Genomic DNA, 18799 nt, shown 5'->3' with positions numbered 1-18799 from the left:
CCAGGGGCTGGGCTATGATGCTCGCCAGCTCCTTGAGTACCCTGGGGTGTAGATTGTCAGGGCCGGCTGCCTTGAAGGTATCCAGCTTCTCAAGGTGTTCCTTCATGAGGGCAGCATTAATGGAGGGTAGGGGATCTCCCTCACCTGCACCGCCCTGTCCCATGGTGGGCATGGGCGTCCCATGGGACTGATGAAAGACCGATGCAAAATACCCATTTAATAGTTTGGCTTTTTCTGGGTGTCAATTGTCATTACTTTTATCCATTAGATACTTAAGAACCAGAAACAGTTATTACTATATTTCCTTTCTTATAATGCAAACCCCAATTTTCAGCAGCAGTTCTTTGATCACAGCTTTTTTGCTTGTAACACCTCACACGTCATTTAACCCTGCCTGGCAATACTTTGCTAAACTATTAAGGGACAAAATTCAGCTTCAGTTCATTTGTTATGCTCAGATAGTGCAAAAGGACCATTTCAGTGGCATAAAAGGACAGCTAGCTATCAATTCCTCCTAGAACGAGGAGTACCTAAGTGCAGGGAAGGATATCAAGGTGATACGTAGTCCAGTGATCCTGACTGGCATAACAATCCCTCAAGATTTACAGACTTGCAAAGGTTAGATCTGCCTAACAACTTTAAGATTCAGGGTAATCTTTGGCTCTCTTTTTGGCTCTTTCACTAACTGGAGCTCCGCTGAAAGTCAGAATTGCCCTATAGCATTTTCTAATGTAAGAAAATTTGAAAGAATCTTTATATTGCCAACCTCAAGAATTCCCAAAGAACTAGTAGAAGACTTAATGAAACCCCTTAGCAATATGACAGCTAGCTGGAATGTTAGATACATAAGTGCAAGAAAAGAATCTCTATAAAAAAACAACATGGGAAAGAACAAAGTTTACACTTAAATATGACAAAGCCTCAGAAGAACATTATGAGACATTAAGGCTGCTTCCAGATGTTAAAAAACAAAACAAAACAAAACAAAACACCCCCCAAAATAGCACTTTACCAAAAGCAGCAGGACCCGGCTCCAGAGCATGTGTAAAAATCAGGTGCTTCAGCGGAGCTATTTAGCACTTTCAGCTGAAGCCGATTCAATCACCTATTAGATAAAGAGCTTGAAAAGCCCCACTAACGCACCTGATCTTTACAGATGTCGGGCAAATCATGTTGACGTAACATGCTGACTCTCTGGGCATGCGTAGGGCACAAGGCAGGAAAATGCCAGGTGTAAAGTAAAGCACCATTTTGTTTTTTTACCTCTGCAAGTGCCCTTAATGTGTATTATAAGTTAAATGAAAGTGGTCCTGAAGCAAAATTGAAAGAATCCTCTATGGCCATAAATGAATGCTTAATTCATGCCATGCACCTTGGCTCACAAAACCAGTTGACATTAATTAAAGTACTAGTTAATATAAAAACCCACTACCAGTTTGAAATTGAGTCTGTTTAAAAAACCTGGGAATTAAAATAAGTTTCAAGTGCTAAACCTATTCATTCAATCCATATGCCAAGTTTTGTAGTTCAACAATTTACAATGTTTCTCTTATTCCACTTTTCTTATTTGCAAAAGCAAACAAACAAACAAAAAACCCTAAACAAAATGAACAAACAAAAGAAATGGATTAATTGTAAAAATAAGTGAGGAAGCAGAATATACACAAAGTGCTGTTAAAAGCGAAAAAACAAAAACAAAGAAAGAAATCAAACAAACTACAGATTATAGCCTTGTATATCATTCCAAGTATTCCAAGGTAAAATCTAAGGTATTGTTAAGCAAAAACAATTAGTGGGGAAAGCCTATTTTAGAGAGAAGTGGGCGTGAGTGTACGTGTGTGTGTGCATGTGTTTCCACACTGACTGATCCCTTTCACACATGGGTGTCAAAGATATGGCCCACAGAACCCCATTACCTGGCCCTCAGTGCTGCCCCTACATCCAAAGTTGACTAACATGTAGCATGCAGTGTACTCCGGACGAGTCCCATGTGCAGGATCTGAGACATTCACCCCACATGATGCTCGCCACAATCAGTCCAGCATACATGTCACATACCTTGGCCAGTCCAGGACATACACCACATGTGAAGCCTGTCCCCAGGGCAGGTCTCATACACGGCATGGATCCTAGACTGGCTGGAGTTGGCACCATCCCAGACTGGACTGGCATGCATCATGGACTAGATGGGGCTGGAATAGCATGTGTCCCAGATAGGCCAGAGTAAGCACGGTGTCCGCTGCATGTAGCATGTGGGGTGGAGGGGTTGAGGAAGTGTGTGCCCAATCCAGCCCAGTGCCAACCCTGCACTATGCTCACAGCCCACAGGGCCAGATGAGTTTGACACCCCTGCCTTAACACATGGTTATTAAGAATTTTCTCTGGTTCTTACCCCCTCCTCAGGCAAGACAGAGGGTGGCACAACTCAGGAGAGTCAGGATGAGTACTGAGCAATTAATTTACCAGTAACTAAATAATCCTACTAAACAACCCCAATAAACATCATACTGGTTAGCTATGAATTCCACATCGGTTACTAAAACACAAAGGGAGAAAAGGGCATGAAAGATCTTAAAGTACCTTACCAGTCCCAACAATCTGCCGTCTTCCTTCATGGCAAGGAAGCGATTTGCACATACACCTTTGATTGATACCACTCCTCTTTCTTCTGCTTGCAGTTGTAATTTGACTGGGAAGAAAAAGATAAAAATCAGTTTTTATCAGTATACTTCAACACTCAACCAAGGGTAAAAACTGTTGCTTGGATGATGTATATGGCAGGGATACAGTTTTTTCCATTTCTAATTTTCTGGCTCCATTATCAAACAAGGAAAATGAACAAGAAACTAGATAGTTATCATATGCTTTACACTACAATGATATACAGTTATGGTTATACATCACTTCTGTCTTGATGTTTTGACCTACATGTAAAATCAGTGCAATTCATCACAGGAACACTTAATATGGTGGTTATGTTAGGGAGGTCATAGTTAAGTTTGGCAGTTAATTGCTCATAGATAGGAAACTTCTATGTAAATTTCTTTATGAAAGCATTCTCTCTGAGAAAAACATTTGCTAACACGTAGCCCTTGGACTGACTTTGGACTGAATTTTTTCATAGGTAGATCCTTAGCTATAAACCATTAGACCTTTGTGCTTAGAAGGAATGAATTAGCACCATGATTAAGAGCCTTGTTACTTCTTACACTGTGAGCCTTACAGAAGTTGATTGTTTTTTTCGTGCGAGCTCAAGTTTGGAGCAGTCACATTCAGGTCACAGGCCTGAAGGACCAACTAAAAGGTAAGAATCTCCCCACCTCCTATTCTGAGCTTTCCCCTTGCTCCTTGACCCCTGGGGCTCTTTTGGTAGGTCCCTCCCTACATCTGGGGTTCCCCCCTTGCCACTCAAGGTTCCCCCCCTGCCATCCCCCTTCTCCCAGGGCATTACTTACTTGTGGCTGCCTGCACTGTCTGTCCTGGGGGAGCAGGCAGGGAAGGGTTAACCTGCCTGTCCCTCCACTACTGCTGCCCAGGCTGCTGGTCTTCTGGCCCAGAAAGCAGCAGCAGCAGTGGCTGGGCAGGGAGAGTTAACCCTTCCCCACTTGCTCCCCCAGGACAGATAGTGTGGGCAGGCACAAGTAAGCAGGGGAGGAGGGCAGGGAGACAATGAGCGGGGTGCTGGGGAGGGCAGAGTGGCAATGGGCCCAATCCAAGCCAGTGGAGGAAGCAGACCAGGTAAGTCATTTATACCAAGGGTAGCCTAGAGTGGCTAGACCTTAGTGCAACAGGAGCTGGGTAGCACAGATCAGAGATAGTGGGGCCCGGGAGTGGTGTCACTTTGAGCACCCAAAAGTGCTTCAAACCAATTTCAGGTGTTAATGTGCAGACAATCCAGGTGTTCAGAGCTCCAGTAACCATCCAAAATGACCATGTAACAAGGCCCCAAGTATTAAGGGCTAGTATTTGCTATTTGCCTTAGGGCCTTATTACACATTGCACTTTGAGCTGCTCAAATGTTCATCAGTGTTAGTTCTACCTTGAGTTTGGAGCAGTTCCATCTTAAGGCTAAAAACCTTCTCTGACTGTCCTCAACCTGCACAGCTGTGGCTTGCTGTTACAGGGCTGGAGAGCAGAAGTCTGCCTAGGAGCTACAGCTTTGAGTTGCCACTACAGGGCTGGTGAGCCAGGACAGGCTTCTATCCCTGCTCTAGGTGGGGGCATGCGAGAGATGGGCTGTTAGGCAAGAGGGGTGGTGGACAGAACATGAAGCTGGGAGGCAGACAGTTAATGGGATGGGAGTGAATAATGAAACAGCAGGTGGAAAGGAAATGGGGGTGGGGAAAGGATGGTGAAATGAAGGGTAAAATAAAAAGAAGCAAAAAATAATTTTAAAAGAAATAATGAAGTAAATTAAAGAAGGGATCATATGTTAATCAACTGGTATTTGGGTTGAGGTGTGGGGGGGCGCTGGTCATACTTCCCAAGTTGGCCTAAAGGTGGCAATGGTGAGGGAAGGCACATTTGGGGGAGCTATTGTCCCTGCCCCAGAAAGGAAGCCCATGCTCATGGGGACCAGTTTTGGCCCTACCTTGTTCCTCTCATCTTCTCCCCCTCTGCACCACACTCCTGGAACCAGCCATTCCCTGTGACCCAGCTAGCTGACATGTGCTCTGCAGGCTGGAGGGGGAGAAGATGCACCCGTGGAGGTGGGAAGGTCACATACTCACGGGCAGGAGGGGAAGTTGACTTGGTTCCAGACCATCCTCAGGGCAGGAGAGTTCAGTGGGTGGTACGTTTGTCCATGCACAACAAGAACATGTGTGTGGGGGGGGGCGTGCAGTTTGGGCAGTTCATCTGTGAGGAGTAGCTAGATATTAATGGAATATGAGCTGAGTCACATAGATCAAACATATTCCTACCCTGGAGTGGCTTAACATACTTAAAACTAGTTTCAGGTGTTAATGTTTGGATATTGCAGGTATTATGAGCTCCAGGAGCCACCTAAAATTAATGTGGAACAAGCCCTTACAACAGTACTTAGCAGACCTTGTGGAGGACCAAAAACCCCACTCAAGTGCCTCCCCTTTGGTGCCTACATCAGGCTGACCCTCTTCCTAGAGCATACCCACAAGCCTGGGGTAACCACTGCCACCACCTGGGGCCTGGTCTTTGGCCAGGCTCTGTGTCCTCAGGGATACACAGACTTTGTAGAACTTGAGGGTACTTAACCCACTGTGAGATCTTGGGGTGCTTCTTTTGGTCTGAAGCACAGCAAGTAGCCTCCCTTAGTCAGCCAATCAAAGGGAGCAAAAAGCCTTGCTCAATCCCTCCCAAGCGTGTACAAGACTTACTATAATGCAGGGGTGGGCAAAATACAGCCCACAGGCCAGATGTGGCCTGCCAGGCCATTCTATGTGACCCATGGCGCCCCTAAAGAATTTAGAAAAAAGTTATCTGTTCCTGGCTGCCTGTCAAAGACAACAGGAGCCAGTGGCAGTAGGACCCAGGGGGAGCCTCAGCAGGAATGCAGCAGCCCAGCCCCGCCCCACCCCACCCCCAGTCATTTCCCTGCTTTCCTGCCCCCGTGCTGCTCCAGCACCATCTGGCTCCTGGCTGCATCGCCAGACTGGGGAGCATTGAGCCCATGCCAGTACCCCCCTGTGTGTGTGTCCACACCCCACCATACACATGCATCCACATGCCCCCTTGCACTGCCATACACGCAGACCCCCAAACCCTACCACACCATTTTAAGTCATGGTGACTCCACAGCCCAGTACTGCTCAGTATGCATGTGTACTCTAGATACCATTTACAAAGAATCCACATGCTAATTAGCACCTCATTGCAACTGGAACTGAGTATTCTTGTTACAAGTCCTGCAGATGAGGCACAGGGATGCCTAAGGCTCACCCTCCACCCTACACATAGTCCCCCACAAACCCCACACCCCACATATCCACGCCCCTACACATGCCACCACACCCCCCACCCCCATCCACCCCCACAGGCACACCCACACCCTCCCCCACACCCCCCCCACAAACCTATACCCACCCAATATACAAGAGTAAGACTCCATTTTAAGTTATTATACACAATCACCTCTATGTGTACTACACCAACAGATGTAAACCAAGACAAAAACATTTTTTGAAATCAAATTAATGAAACTTTTAGATGTTTGCTTTTTAGAGTATAATTTGGTATTTTTCTGGTTCCAAGATGGCAAAACCCCTTGCTACAAGGAGCACTTCTGGGAGCATCAATGCCGCAAAGCCAATGTGGCACTGATACCTACACAGTCAGATGGGTGGCAAATTGGCTAGATGGTCACACCCAGAGAGTGGCGGTGGACGGGTCATTTTTGACCTGGAGGGATGTGGACAATGGAGTTCCCCAGGGCTCTGTCCTTGGGCCTGCACTATTCAACATTTTTATCAGCAACTTGGAAGAGGGTGTGGAAAACACACTGTCCAAATTTGCTGATGACACAAAGATGTGGGGAGAAGTGGGCACACTGGAGGGGAGGGACAGAATCCAACTAGATCTAGACAGGTTACAGAGATGGGCGGATGAGAATAGAATGGAATTCAACGCAGACAAGTGCAAGGTGCTGCATCTAGGGAGAAGGAATGTGCAACATACCTATAGGCTGGGGAACACCCTTCTCAGCAACACAGTGGCTGAAAGGGATCTTAAAGTCATTGTTGACTACAGGATGGACATAAGCTGCCAACGCGAAGAAGCAGTCAGTAAGGCTAACCGCACGTTGTTGTGCATCTACAGACGCATCACAAGCAGGTCCAGGGAGGTGATCCTCCCCCTCTATGTGGCACTGGTCAGGCCACAGTTTGAGTACTGCATCCAGTTCTGGGCGCCACACTTCAAGAGGGATGTGGCTAACCTTGAGAGGGTCCAGAGGAGGACCACTCGCATGGTCAGGGGGCAGCAGGCCAGGCCCTACGAGGATAAGCTAAAGGGCCTGAATCTATTCAGCCTCCACAAGAGAAGGCTGAGAGGGGACCTGGTGGCCATCTATAAACTTACCAGGGGAGACTAGCAGAAAATAGGTGGGGCTCTGATCCCCTGGGCACTACCTTGGATAACAAGGAATAATGGCCACAAACTGACTGGGAGCAGGTTCAGGCTAGATATCAGGAGGTATTACTTTATGATTAGGGCTGCCAGGCTCTGGAATGGGCTCCCAAGGAAGGTGGTGCTTTCCCCTTCCTTGGGGTCTTCCAAGAGGAGGTTGGATAAATTTCTGGCTGGGGCATTATGACCCCAGCTCGTTCCTGCCCAGGGCAGGGGGTCAGACTTGATGATCTATTCAGGTCCCCCTTCCGACCCTAGAAACTATGAAACAAGGGGAGGGACTTCTGGTGGCAAAGGTCAGGGGTTAGAGAGCAGGACTTTCAATCACAAGATGGCACCCAGGGGGTGGGGAAGCTATCTAGGGACGGGGCTACCTATGGGGCCCTCAACTGCTTGCCAAAACTGGGTAAGCAGCCCTACGCCTGAAATAATTGCCCACCCCTGCTATAAGAGAGCTTTAATGGTAACACCATGATCATACAGCAGTGAGGCAGACTTGGGGGGGGTGTAATTTCTCCACAGGCCTCATTAAGCTAAGGGCTCTATTAGCATGATTAGCATTAGCAAAGGTAATCCTATGCCCAAAGACCTTTCATTAGAGAGTTTAAAACAAGATTCTATTAGTGGATGTAACAAATAAAATGGAAATGATGGAAAAGTGGATGATGATAACAGTAATAGGAAGAACAGTTACAAGGATTAGTAATAGGAATTCATAGATGATTGGAAAACTGAAAACAAACTGAATTGCAAGATAACTTACTGGAAGTCTATCGGGTCACAACACGTGGCATTTGGCTATAACTTGTGCATTCACTAACTACAAGATTCCCATCCTTGATACTCCAAATAAAACTGTTCACAAAGGTTACAAGTTTAGTCCAACAACATACTTGTAAACCTCAGTGTTTTAGATTATCTTTGTGTGTGTATACAAGGATTTTGTTTCAAGTTATCAGAAACAAATCAAAAGTTGTTGCTGACCTATGCTTTTTTGTTGCGCTCACAGAACTTAAACTGAATTAAGTGATGAAAAGTTAATAATGGGTGAATACTTTGCATTGCACATAATGTTTTACTCAGAATTTCATATTTACGTGAATAAATATATTGCAAAGTTCAGAATGGTTTGATACGACACTCACATATCCTCAGATTTTTTTATACTAAATTTATACGTTTTATTTTATATATACTAAATTTTTTTATACTAAACACCAGATTTTTTTTATACTAAACACCATAAGGGAAAGGAAAACATCAATTTATATGACTTTGGTACTTGAGGTTCAAATGAAAACCAAATACTGTGGTCTGAATTTCATTTCTGTGGATAATGAGAGGAAGAGAATGTAATACACATCTTGTTCTATGCCTCATAAAAAGATCCTAATTTTTAAATTTATCATCCTTGCCTTAAAAATACTAGGAAAAAGTTGATCTCTGCTTATCTGAAGTTTTCTTTTACTGGAGTAATAACATCCACACTTTAGTGAAAATGGCTACTTCAGCTGGCTTGCATTTTGACAAGGTTGGTCCTGCCCGCAGTCACTTTCAGCAAGAAAAAGCAGCACACCTCCAAGGGTTGGAAGCATGACTATTTAAATACAGATATCCAAAATAAGGTATACATTATAGATTTCATAGACATTAGGGTTGGAAGGGACCTGGTAAGATCATCAGGTCCTGCCCCACAAGGGGCAGGAAGTCAGCTAGGGTCAAAGGATCCCAGCAAGATAAACACCCAAATGTTTCTTGAAAGTGTCCAGCGTAGGAGTTTGTTCCAGGCCTTGGGGTCTCAGACAGTAAAGAAGTTTTTCCTTATGTCAAGCCTAAAACAGTCTTGCAGAAGTTTGTGACCATTGGACCTTGTCATCCCCTGAGGTGCTCTGGTGAACAGGTGTTCCCCTAGATCCTGATGCACACCCCTTATGTACTTATAGGCTGCCACCAAGTCAACCTTGAGCCTGCGCTTCTCCGGGCTGAAGAGTAGCTCGCAGCCTCTCTTCATAAGGCCAAGTCTCTTTCGGTCGTGGTGCTAGGGAGTGTAGCACTGCCGAGCCTATAAGTGTGATGGAGGTTTTTATTCCTGAGGTGGAGCACCTTGTATTTCTCCGTATTAAATGCCATCAGGTTTTCATCTGCCCACCTTGCAAATCTATTGAGGTTGGTCTGGATCACCAGCCTATCCTCAAGTATGGACACTCTTCCCCAAAGTTTGATGTCATCAGCGAATTTGGCCAGTACACTTTTAACACCAGTGTCCAGATTGTTTACGAAGACATTAAAGAATTCAGGCCCAAGAATGGAGCCTTGGGGGGACACCACTAGTCACCGAGTGCCATGTTGATTCGGTTCCGTCCACTACCACTCTCTGGATCTGACCTCGGAGCTAGTTCCCCAGCCATCAGACTGTAGTATAGTCGGGACCGCAATTGCCCAATTTTTCTATTAGGACAATCATGGGACACCGGGTCAAAAGGCTTTTTTAAAGTCCAAATATATGAAACAACCTCTTCCCTTTTGTCCAGTGATATGTCTTCCAAACTCTCCCTGAAAGAAGACTTCTACTAAAAAACCTAAATTGGCTGAATTGTGAATAATGAATATGTACACTTAAGTGAAATCTATGTATTAATGGCTAGGTGGTCATACGTCAGATATTAATATAGAAAACATGATTCTCCTGTCAGTGGTCCCAAGGACTGGACTTGGATACTTAAATGAAGAAAGAATAATATCTTGAATTTATTTTTAGAAACAAATGCAGTGATATACAAAACTTTCTTTACTTGAACATGCTGATGACATAGTACAGAGACATGACCTTTTCACTTGGATGCTATGTACACCCACATGTAAGCCTTCCTCAAGGAAATGACAGCTATGGTTCACTTGTTTAACCTAATGAACTGTGGACTCTGCACCAGCCAGGAAACCAGTAAAACAAGTCCTTTCCCTCCTACCTCTTTCATCCATTGTAAATCTGTCTAGTTCTGGAGGAAGGTTGATTGGAAGGGGGGGGGGGTGTTGTTTTGTTTTTTTTGAAAGAGCAGATTTTTTACATGTGATGACGACATCAGAAGGTCCAGTATTAAAAGCTAATCAGTTCTGAGAGCCATTTCCATCAGAAAAGCATAAACAGTATCACTGATATTTTTCTTCATCTTTTGTAAAGTTTTGAGAAGCACCAGAAAAAAAGGCTGTTCTTTTACTTTTTCTTGGCCTAATTCTCACTGAAGCCTGCAGATGCAATTGTCACTGCATATGCTTCAAAAGAAGGAATGAATATTATAAAGACCTGCTTACCTTGAGGACAAATGACTAACCACACCAGATCTTTAGGTTCATTATTTTCCCATGTGACACTTGTACAGGTTAGCACAGGAAAACCTTCACTTGTCTGCTTTAACTAAACTGTACCAAAGAACAAAATTCTAAATGACTAGATATATTTTTGAAGTCTACCTCCTTCACACCTAGAAGGATGCTTACGAGTGCATAACTTATTTTGGCATTGTCTATATTACAATTATAAAATAAAAACTAGAAAAAGATCTTTTAAAAGAAGTCAACACTGAAGAATATACAAGTTTAAAGAAGAAAGAATTTTGAAATCTGACGATGCTTATTGGAGATATCTTAAAAATGCATTCTTTTAAACATTCATCATCAAAATAAGGTCATACAAACTAAACATATACAACTGCAAATGAGATAATCAACATATAAAATCCACTAAATAAACATAAAACCAAAGTCAGATTAAGCTAAAATATATGCCTTAATTGGGTCAAAATGAACCTTTATAAATCATTAACTGCCTATTATATTTTTGCATCCAGGAAGAAAAGAAACCAATTAAAATCAGTTTGTGAACAGCAGCCAAAAAGGTATAAAATAAGCGACTGATCCATTTGTTCTAATGTGGTATAGAAACTAAATCATGTTTCTAATAAAAAGTTTGTTGCCTTATATTAACCAATCAGGACTCGCAGTGGAGATATCTTTTATTAGACCAACAAGATTTTTGGGGGGGGAAAAAAAAAGTCTTTAATTGCAAGCTTTCGGGGACAAACACCTTTCATCAGGCATTGGAGAAAAGACTGTAGAAGTTTTCCTGGGTATTAACCAGGCACCTGAAGTGTTTAATATAAAGCAATACATTCTCAGGGAGCAAAATTCAGGACAGTTCTAGGCCACATCTACATCACTTTGGGTTCCAGTCTTAGCATGACACCACTGAGCAGAGCACCAGGTAGCACCATGCCATCTCTGCTGAAAAGCAGAACTCATGACAACATAATCTAGTGAACAGAACATACCCACAGCCATATTCACAGAGTGCATGAAGGGGGCCAAGCTAATCCTCTTCTCTTCTCAGCAGACACAGCAAGAGTCTGGGCAGTGTCCTGGGAACATCCAGAGCAGCAGCGTTAGCCAATTTAGAGACAATTTTCCAAATACGGGACAAACGTCCCATTTCAGGAACTCTTTCAAAAGTCTACCCAAAATTCAGAACTGTCCTGAAAAATTAAGGATAATCTGCTGCTTTAATAAAAATTGCTCCCAGAAACATTATTAAAAGCAAGCATCAACATTACAACTGCAACATAAACTAGTTATTAAGCCAAAAATAAGACTTGTAAACAGCTTCAGGAATCTGCAATATAACTTCCTGCTTTTTGGGGAAGGTAAGGCTGTGGACAGTAAGAAATGATGTGGGCAGGTGCTGGGAAAAGAAGTGACCTTAGAAATGTACTTAAATATACAGCTTTCACCACACACTTAACAAGATACAGCTGTATGACTGTGAAAAATAACATTGGCCGTATCTGGCATGGCTTAGTTATGCTTCCTGATTTCTCTTTCCTCAATAAAACGTTATAAGGACACCTACAACAAACTGGGTCAAAAATTTAAAAATTGTCAAAAAAACAAAAATGTTATAAAACTTAAGAGCTATAGAAATGTCCGTGTAATAAAAAGTGGAAAGTATCAGCTTAACACAAAAATTTTTTTGCAGTGTTTGAAAAAGACGTCAGCGTTAAACCCATTTTTCAGTCCCAGCTAAGCAATATCAAAAGTAAATAAAACTAAAATATAAACAATATTTCTATGTTTATTTTTAATATTTTAGAATTTCTTTTTTAAATGTAACATATTTGTCTGCCCCATTTATAAACATCTTTTTATTGAATGCAACTTTGTTAATGCGCAGCATCCACTGAAATCAATAGGAAATCTCTCACTAAGTTCAACAGGCTTTGAACTAGGCTCTATATGAACATATAATAAAAAGTTACAATGTGACATTTAAGCAATTTTGCAATTTCTTTTGCACCCATCAAGTTCTTTCATGTGGAAAGAACTGCAAGACTCATGGGTCAAACACACAACACAAAAAGGAACCTGCAGCCCAAAACAGTAGCCTCATAGTCAGGATATTATCTGGGTTAGTCCCTGATTTCAGGTCTGTTTATATGTTTTACATTAAGCTGGTTTGGATTTAAAAAAAAAAAAAATCCTGGCAGCAGGGTCTGGAAGCCAGTACTCCTTGTTCTAAGCCAAGCATCCCGGCCACTGACAGTATCAGACTCTCTGTTTCTGGCCCAACTAATCTTGCATGTCTTTATGCATACTAGTCCAGCTGATAGACAGCTCAGCCCAGTTGAGCCTGTAGCCTGGTAGTTAGAGCACTCTCTTGGCAAGCAGGAAATGTGGGTTTAAACAGGATCAAGTGAAGAGCAGAAGACAGGGTAGATTTATTTGCACCTTAGATACTAACCAAATCTGAGATGTGCAGTATAAGCTTTCATAAAAAGAAAGTTTACATCATCAGATTGGTCAAGTGAGGAGGACATTAAATCTGGATCGCCCATTTCCTAGGTAAGTATTATATCCACTAGTCTCATATAACAGGTGGAACATAAGATTGCTAATTTAAATGAAAGGTCACAACCTTTCAAGGGCTTCCCAGGAAGGGCATGAGGACTGCTGGGGCCTGGGTATAGGCACAGGGAACAGAAGAACAGCAGGGGCAGGCATCACCCAGAGCCTCAAAGCAGCAGGCAGGTCAGCTGCAGCTGGATCCATGTCCTGGTGCTGGGGGAGGCGGGGAAGGGCTGGTGAGGAAGCTGTCGCTGGGAGTGAGTGGGGAGGAAATAGATTTCATAGACATTAGGGCTGGAAGGGACCTCAGAAGATCATCGAGTCCAGCCCCCTGCCCAAGACGCAGGAAGTCAGCTGGGGTCACAGGATACCAGCAAGATAAGCATCCAATTTGCTCTTGAAGGTGTTCAGTGTAGGTGCTTGAACCACCCCTAATGGCAAGCTGTTCCAGCCCTTGGGGGCTCGGACAGGAAAGAAATTCTTCCTTATGTCCAGCCTGAAACGGTCTTGCAGTAATTTATGACTGTTCAACCTCATCAAAGCTTGAGGCACTTTGCTGAACAAACGTTCCCCCAGATCCTGGTGGTCACCCCTGGTAAATTTACAGGTGGCCATAAGGTCACCCCTGGGCCTGTGCTTTTCCAGGCTAAAGAGCCCCATGGCTCTCAGCCTGTCATCGTAAGGTCTGTTTTCCTGACCTTTGATCATGTGCGTGGCTCTTCTCTGGACTCTCTCAAGCTTCTCCACAGCCTTTTTGAATTGTGGAGCCCGAAACTGGACACGGTACTCCAGCTGCGGCCTCACCAAAGCCGAGTACAAGGGGAGAATGACATCCTGGGATTTGCTTGAGAAGCATCTATGGATGCAAGCCAGTGTTTTGCTCCGTGGGGGGAGGTAGGCAGGGGCTATAGCTTGGGAGTGAGGAGTCACTGGCATATCAGCAGGCCTCCTGTTTTTCTCGTTCTCTGATAAAAACCTCCAAATCCACAATTAAAATGAAGCACCACTATATGTATACTAGCCAACTGCCCGTCAAGAATGATGGGGGAAAGGGGGCTGGGATGGAGTGCTGCCATGCTACGTCCCGTGCTGCCATTGTTCTGTCTTTTCCCACTTTGCCTTTGTTGGCACAGGGAAGCAAGGCTACCGCTGCCATGCCAGCACCCCAGTTCAGGGCCGACCCCCCCCTTGCCACTTTGGAACTGGGCCGTTTTCCCCCACCGTGCCCCCTCTCCCCATCCCAGCTGGCTTTTCTTTAGGTCTGGTGCCAGCGCAGGGAGCGCAGTGGGAGAGCCAGGGCCAGTGCTGCTGGCCCCAGCTCCCCCACCCTCTGTCCACTCCTCGGTGCTGCTTCAAAATCATGGCAGCACTCCAATGTTTTATTGATATATTTACAATTTTAAAGCAATTTGGAAGCCTACCAGCACCTCAATCACTATGTAAATACCTATACTTTTTGGTATTTGATTTTGAGTTTATCCTAGAAAATCAGAGCTCCTCCCGTCTGCTCTGCTCATGAGGACATAGGTCCAGGCCCCTCACTCCCAAGCCACAGCCCCCCAGCTCTGCCAGGTCTCCTCACCTTCCACCCACAGCCTCCCAGCCCTGCTGGTGCCCCTTAATCTCCACCCACAACCTCCTGCCCCCTGCAGCCCTACCAAAGTGGGCCCCCAGCTGCTAGGGCTATGGAGCCAAGGACCCAGGTCCACAGCCCCCCGTCTCCTGCAGCAGCACCCGAACCCAGGCTGCCCATGGGAGGCAGTGGCTGCTGTGGCCCAAGCAGAAAGCAAAGCACAGAACCTGGCTCTCCCTCCCCCATGGCCAGCACGGCCTGAACGGAGTCCGTGGCAGAGGAAGATGCGGGCTACGCTCTGTAGGCTCAGCTCCCCAGCCCACTGTCCTCCCCCCAGGGCCTCTGCAGCTCAGCAGACAGGACAGAGCATGGCAGGGAAGGGAAGCTCCTTGTCGCTGCAAGCCCCATGCTGCCATAGCAAGGCATCCCCTAGCTGCCTAGCAGCAGTGGGGCTGGCAGTGCAGGGTTGTGCCCCTCACTGCTGCAGGTCAGGCAGGGGGTGCCTCAGCAGGGCAGCACAAGGCTTGCAACAGCAAGGAGCTTCCACATCCTCCCCCACCCTGTGCACAGATCTGGGGAGCACATGCACCCCTATCTCACTGGGAGAGCACATAGCCTGCAGCCCCATCCTGCTCCCTGCCTGGCTGGACAGCAGCCCCAGTCCCCGCCCTGCCCAATTCCCTCTTTCCCTCCCTATGGGGGCCTCAATACCCCTCCTCCAGACTTACCTGCAGAAGCTGCTCTCCAGGCTGCCTGGCAGCCATGTGCATGCACATCCTCATGGTGCCCGATTGCCTGACCATCCTCCTCTTGTTCCCCACAGCCACTTGCAGGCTAGACCTCTGCCAGCCTGCAGAGAGCTCTTTGCAAAAATGAGAAATCCGTATTTCTCTCACTTTAAATGGAAAAAAATCCTCACTTTCCCTTTTTCCATGGGAAACAGAAAACCCAGACCCCTGCGTATCAGGTCAGCTCAGTGCCCCAAACCCGCAGCTGGACCCATGTCCTGGTCAGCAAACGGAGCAGGGGGAGTTCTGATTTTCTATGATAAAAAAGGTATAGAGATATTTAGAATTTTTATTCTAATGATTGAGGCACTGGTGGGCTTCCAAATTGCTTAAAATTGTAAATATATCAATAAAATATTACATTCAACTGATATATACACATATATAAACACATACACACACACACACACACACATATAGTGGTCTTTTATTTTAAATCACAGAACAAAGCAGATTTGGGGGCTTTTAAATCAGAGGATTTAGGGGGGCTAATCAGAGAATTTGGGATTTTTAAACAGAGAAAACCAGGATCCCTGATAATAACCTAAACTGCTATCTCTAGTTAGAAGGAAAAATGCTGCATTATATTCTGCACCTAATCTCCTGACAAGACAGTTACTGGTGACCTGTAATCTCAAGAAGAATAAAATATTACATTTCTTCTATATATTTAACTTTGAAAACATTTCATTTTGTTCTAGTTTCCATTTTCTAAGGAATTTGTGTTTCACAGTGCTGTTTCCACAAAAGAACCATTTGTAAATATGACCTTTAGGAAATATAACCTAACCTTTCTGTCATAAGTGTCAAACAAGCATGTGACGTGGCAGCAAACCGTCATCCTCAAAGATGCATTTACCTGCTGTCATTGCAGAAAACACATTTTCCTCTCACAAAACATGAAGTATAAATTAGCTAGATATTTTTTTAACTGAAACGCGTTGCACCTTTGCATAAATGGAACAATAAAATGAATTGTTGCTTATCAGCTACCCAAGCATAGAACAGGGGACTAAAGTGTAGCCTTCCCCACACTGTTCTGGCAGTCAACTGGGAGGCACCCCCCTCTTGTGGAATGAGAAGGTATTTCACTCTTCATGTTCAACACTCATGACACGGCTTTAATTTACAACAAATGTCACCTGCAAAACTAGGAGAAGTGACTGCTGGTTATAGAATTTTGATTGAAGATTAAGCACACCCAGTAAGTGCCTCACCTGAAATAATCTAAACTATCAGATCATTAGGGGTTTATTTTACATACACACAGTAGATTAGGGTCACCATATTTCCAGGTCCAAAAAAAGAGGACACCTGTCACCAGAAGGTTTGGGAGGACAACAGGGGGTATATGATGGGGAGGGGGCAGTGACATGCCGGTGCCTTGCCCCTACCCATTCTGTTGCCCCTCACCGCCAAGCCACAGCCCCTGCCAGCCCTGCTGCTGCCCCTCACTCCAGACCCACTCAACAGCCCTGCCAGTGCCCCTCACTCCCCAACTGCAGTACCCTGCCCCCCACCCCTTGCTGGTGCCCCTGAAGCTGCCAGTGCCCTGCACACCCAACCCACAGTAACCCCATCCCACCCCCCATGCCCCTCACTCCTGATCCACAGCCCCCTGTCCCTCTCCCGGCCCTGGCAGTGTCCCTTACTGCCTACCTGCAGCCCCAGTGTCCCCCAGCCCTGCCGGTGGCCCTCATTCCTGACCCGCAGACCCATGCCCTCCTAGGCCTGCTGCCGAAGCAGCTCCCACACTGCATGCATGCCCACTCACACACACGCTTTATCTCTCTCCCTGGCCTTGCTGGAGCCCATGCAGGGAGCACGTGACCCCCAACAATCACCTTGCTTGCTGCTCCCTGCCCCAAGCAGCCAGCCCAGGAGAGCTGAAAACTCAGACATTTGCTCTTATTTTAATGACCCACCCAGATGCAACACAGGGGCTAAAAAAGAGGACATGTCCAGGAAAATCCGGACATATGGTAACGCTACTCTAGATGCAGCAGTACAATCAACTAGTGATCTAATCTGGTCTGATGAACATCATGGGCACATCCCCATGAGCAGGAACATGTGTTCCCCATAGGCAACTAGTAGCAGCACGTATGTGCTCTGGGGTACAGCAAGTTACCCCAGGTGGGCTATAGGAGGCAGGCTGAGGCCAGCACCTGGGCTGGCCCAGCAGCCTTACATGGGGTCCTAAGGGCCTCCCAAGGCTCCAGCAGCAGCAATCCAGGTGCGCGGAGCCTGACTAGGAGCTGGAGTTAGGGTCGGGCTCCAGTTTTAGGTGGTGTACAATGCCATGATGTTCTCCACGCTGCTTTTTTCTGGCATGGGTCTTTTTTTACGTAGGATCTCCCAATATCAATAAAACCCACTGCACTGCAAATTAGCTGCGTGGTGAACACCTATATGTGTAGAGCATGCAGTTTGCATCACCACAAACGGATCTGTGGTGCCACAAGCTGCACATACATGCTTGTTGGGATGCACCCTGTATGTCTGAACATAAAACCATTAGAAAATAAAATTAGAGAAGCAAACACAAGACAAATATGCTCCTAATATAGCTTGAAACTGAACTAGCTGCTTGTCAGTTCACAATTTTTCCCAAGTCTGGATTAAGAACATAAGCAACTGTCATGTCAGATCACATAAGTGAGTGAGCTGTTAAATCTAGGACTTCTCCCATATCCCCCATAATAAGCTAAATTATTATCACATCCCCATTTTCCAAGCAAAATAAAACATCAGGTCTGATAGTTCCTATATGTAATTTTATCCCCAGATGGATTTTTTTCTGGGAAACATGAAGCAAAATAGATAAGTCCTTTGGACAACAAATAGATTCTAAATAAATAAATAAAAAGAATAGGAGAAAGATAGTCCTGTAATTAGGACACCAGCCTGAAACTCAAGATCTTCAAGTCCTATCACAAATATCTTCTGTAGTAATAAGGATTGTATAAATATATTAGAAAGATTCAACTTTTGAAAATGTTCCCGTAAGTTTCTGGCTTCACCATGACTGCATGACAGCTTAGGTCAGAAACTCTATTTTAGTCTTGGTGAAGATCTGTACTTTTGATTAGTTTGTGTCAGAGTTGCTGAGATACTTGCTCAGTTAGTAAAAACAATTTGTGCATACAGTACAGGCTCTGTGGAGTTCTTATTATGCTGATGACTTTGCCTAGGGGAAAGGAATCAAATGAAGAACAAGCTATACTGGAGCTTTGCAGCCAGCTGTTTTCATAAAGTTGTGAATGCTTTATCAAGGGGTCAGCAATTTCTGGCCCACAGGTTGGATTCAGCTGGTGAAGAGACTGGATCTACCCCAAGATCTAGTCCATATTTTACCAATGGCTTTGATCCTCTATGGAACCACCAGATCCAGCCTGTACTTCCAGCTATGTGTGTTACTAATGGTTGCCCAATCCTCTATGGC

At 45.1% G+C, this 18799-nt stretch overlaps 1 protein-coding gene across 1 annotated transcript in view; it reads right to left on the bottom strand.

Moving 5' to 3' along the window:
- Positions 1-18799, bottom strand: part of FGF2 (fibroblast growth factor 2) — a 73304-nt gene that overhangs the window by 18384 nt on the left and 36121 nt on the right. The window contains exon 2 of the mRNA XM_019534015.1: positions 2586-2689. Within this exon, the coding sequence (XP_019389560.1) occupies positions 2586-2689 (104 nt within the window). The remainder of the gene's footprint in view (positions 1-2585; positions 2690-18799) is intronic.

The sequence above is a fragment of the Crocodylus porosus genome, unplaced genomic scaffold (assembly GCF_001723895.1).
Source record: "Crocodylus porosus isolate Cpor-Errol unplaced genomic scaffold, CroPor_comp1, whole genome shotgun sequence".
Taxonomy (NCBI): domain Eukaryota; kingdom Metazoa; phylum Chordata; order Crocodylia; family Crocodylidae; genus Crocodylus; species Crocodylus porosus.
This window is presented reverse-complemented; position numbering and strand designations above follow the sequence as displayed.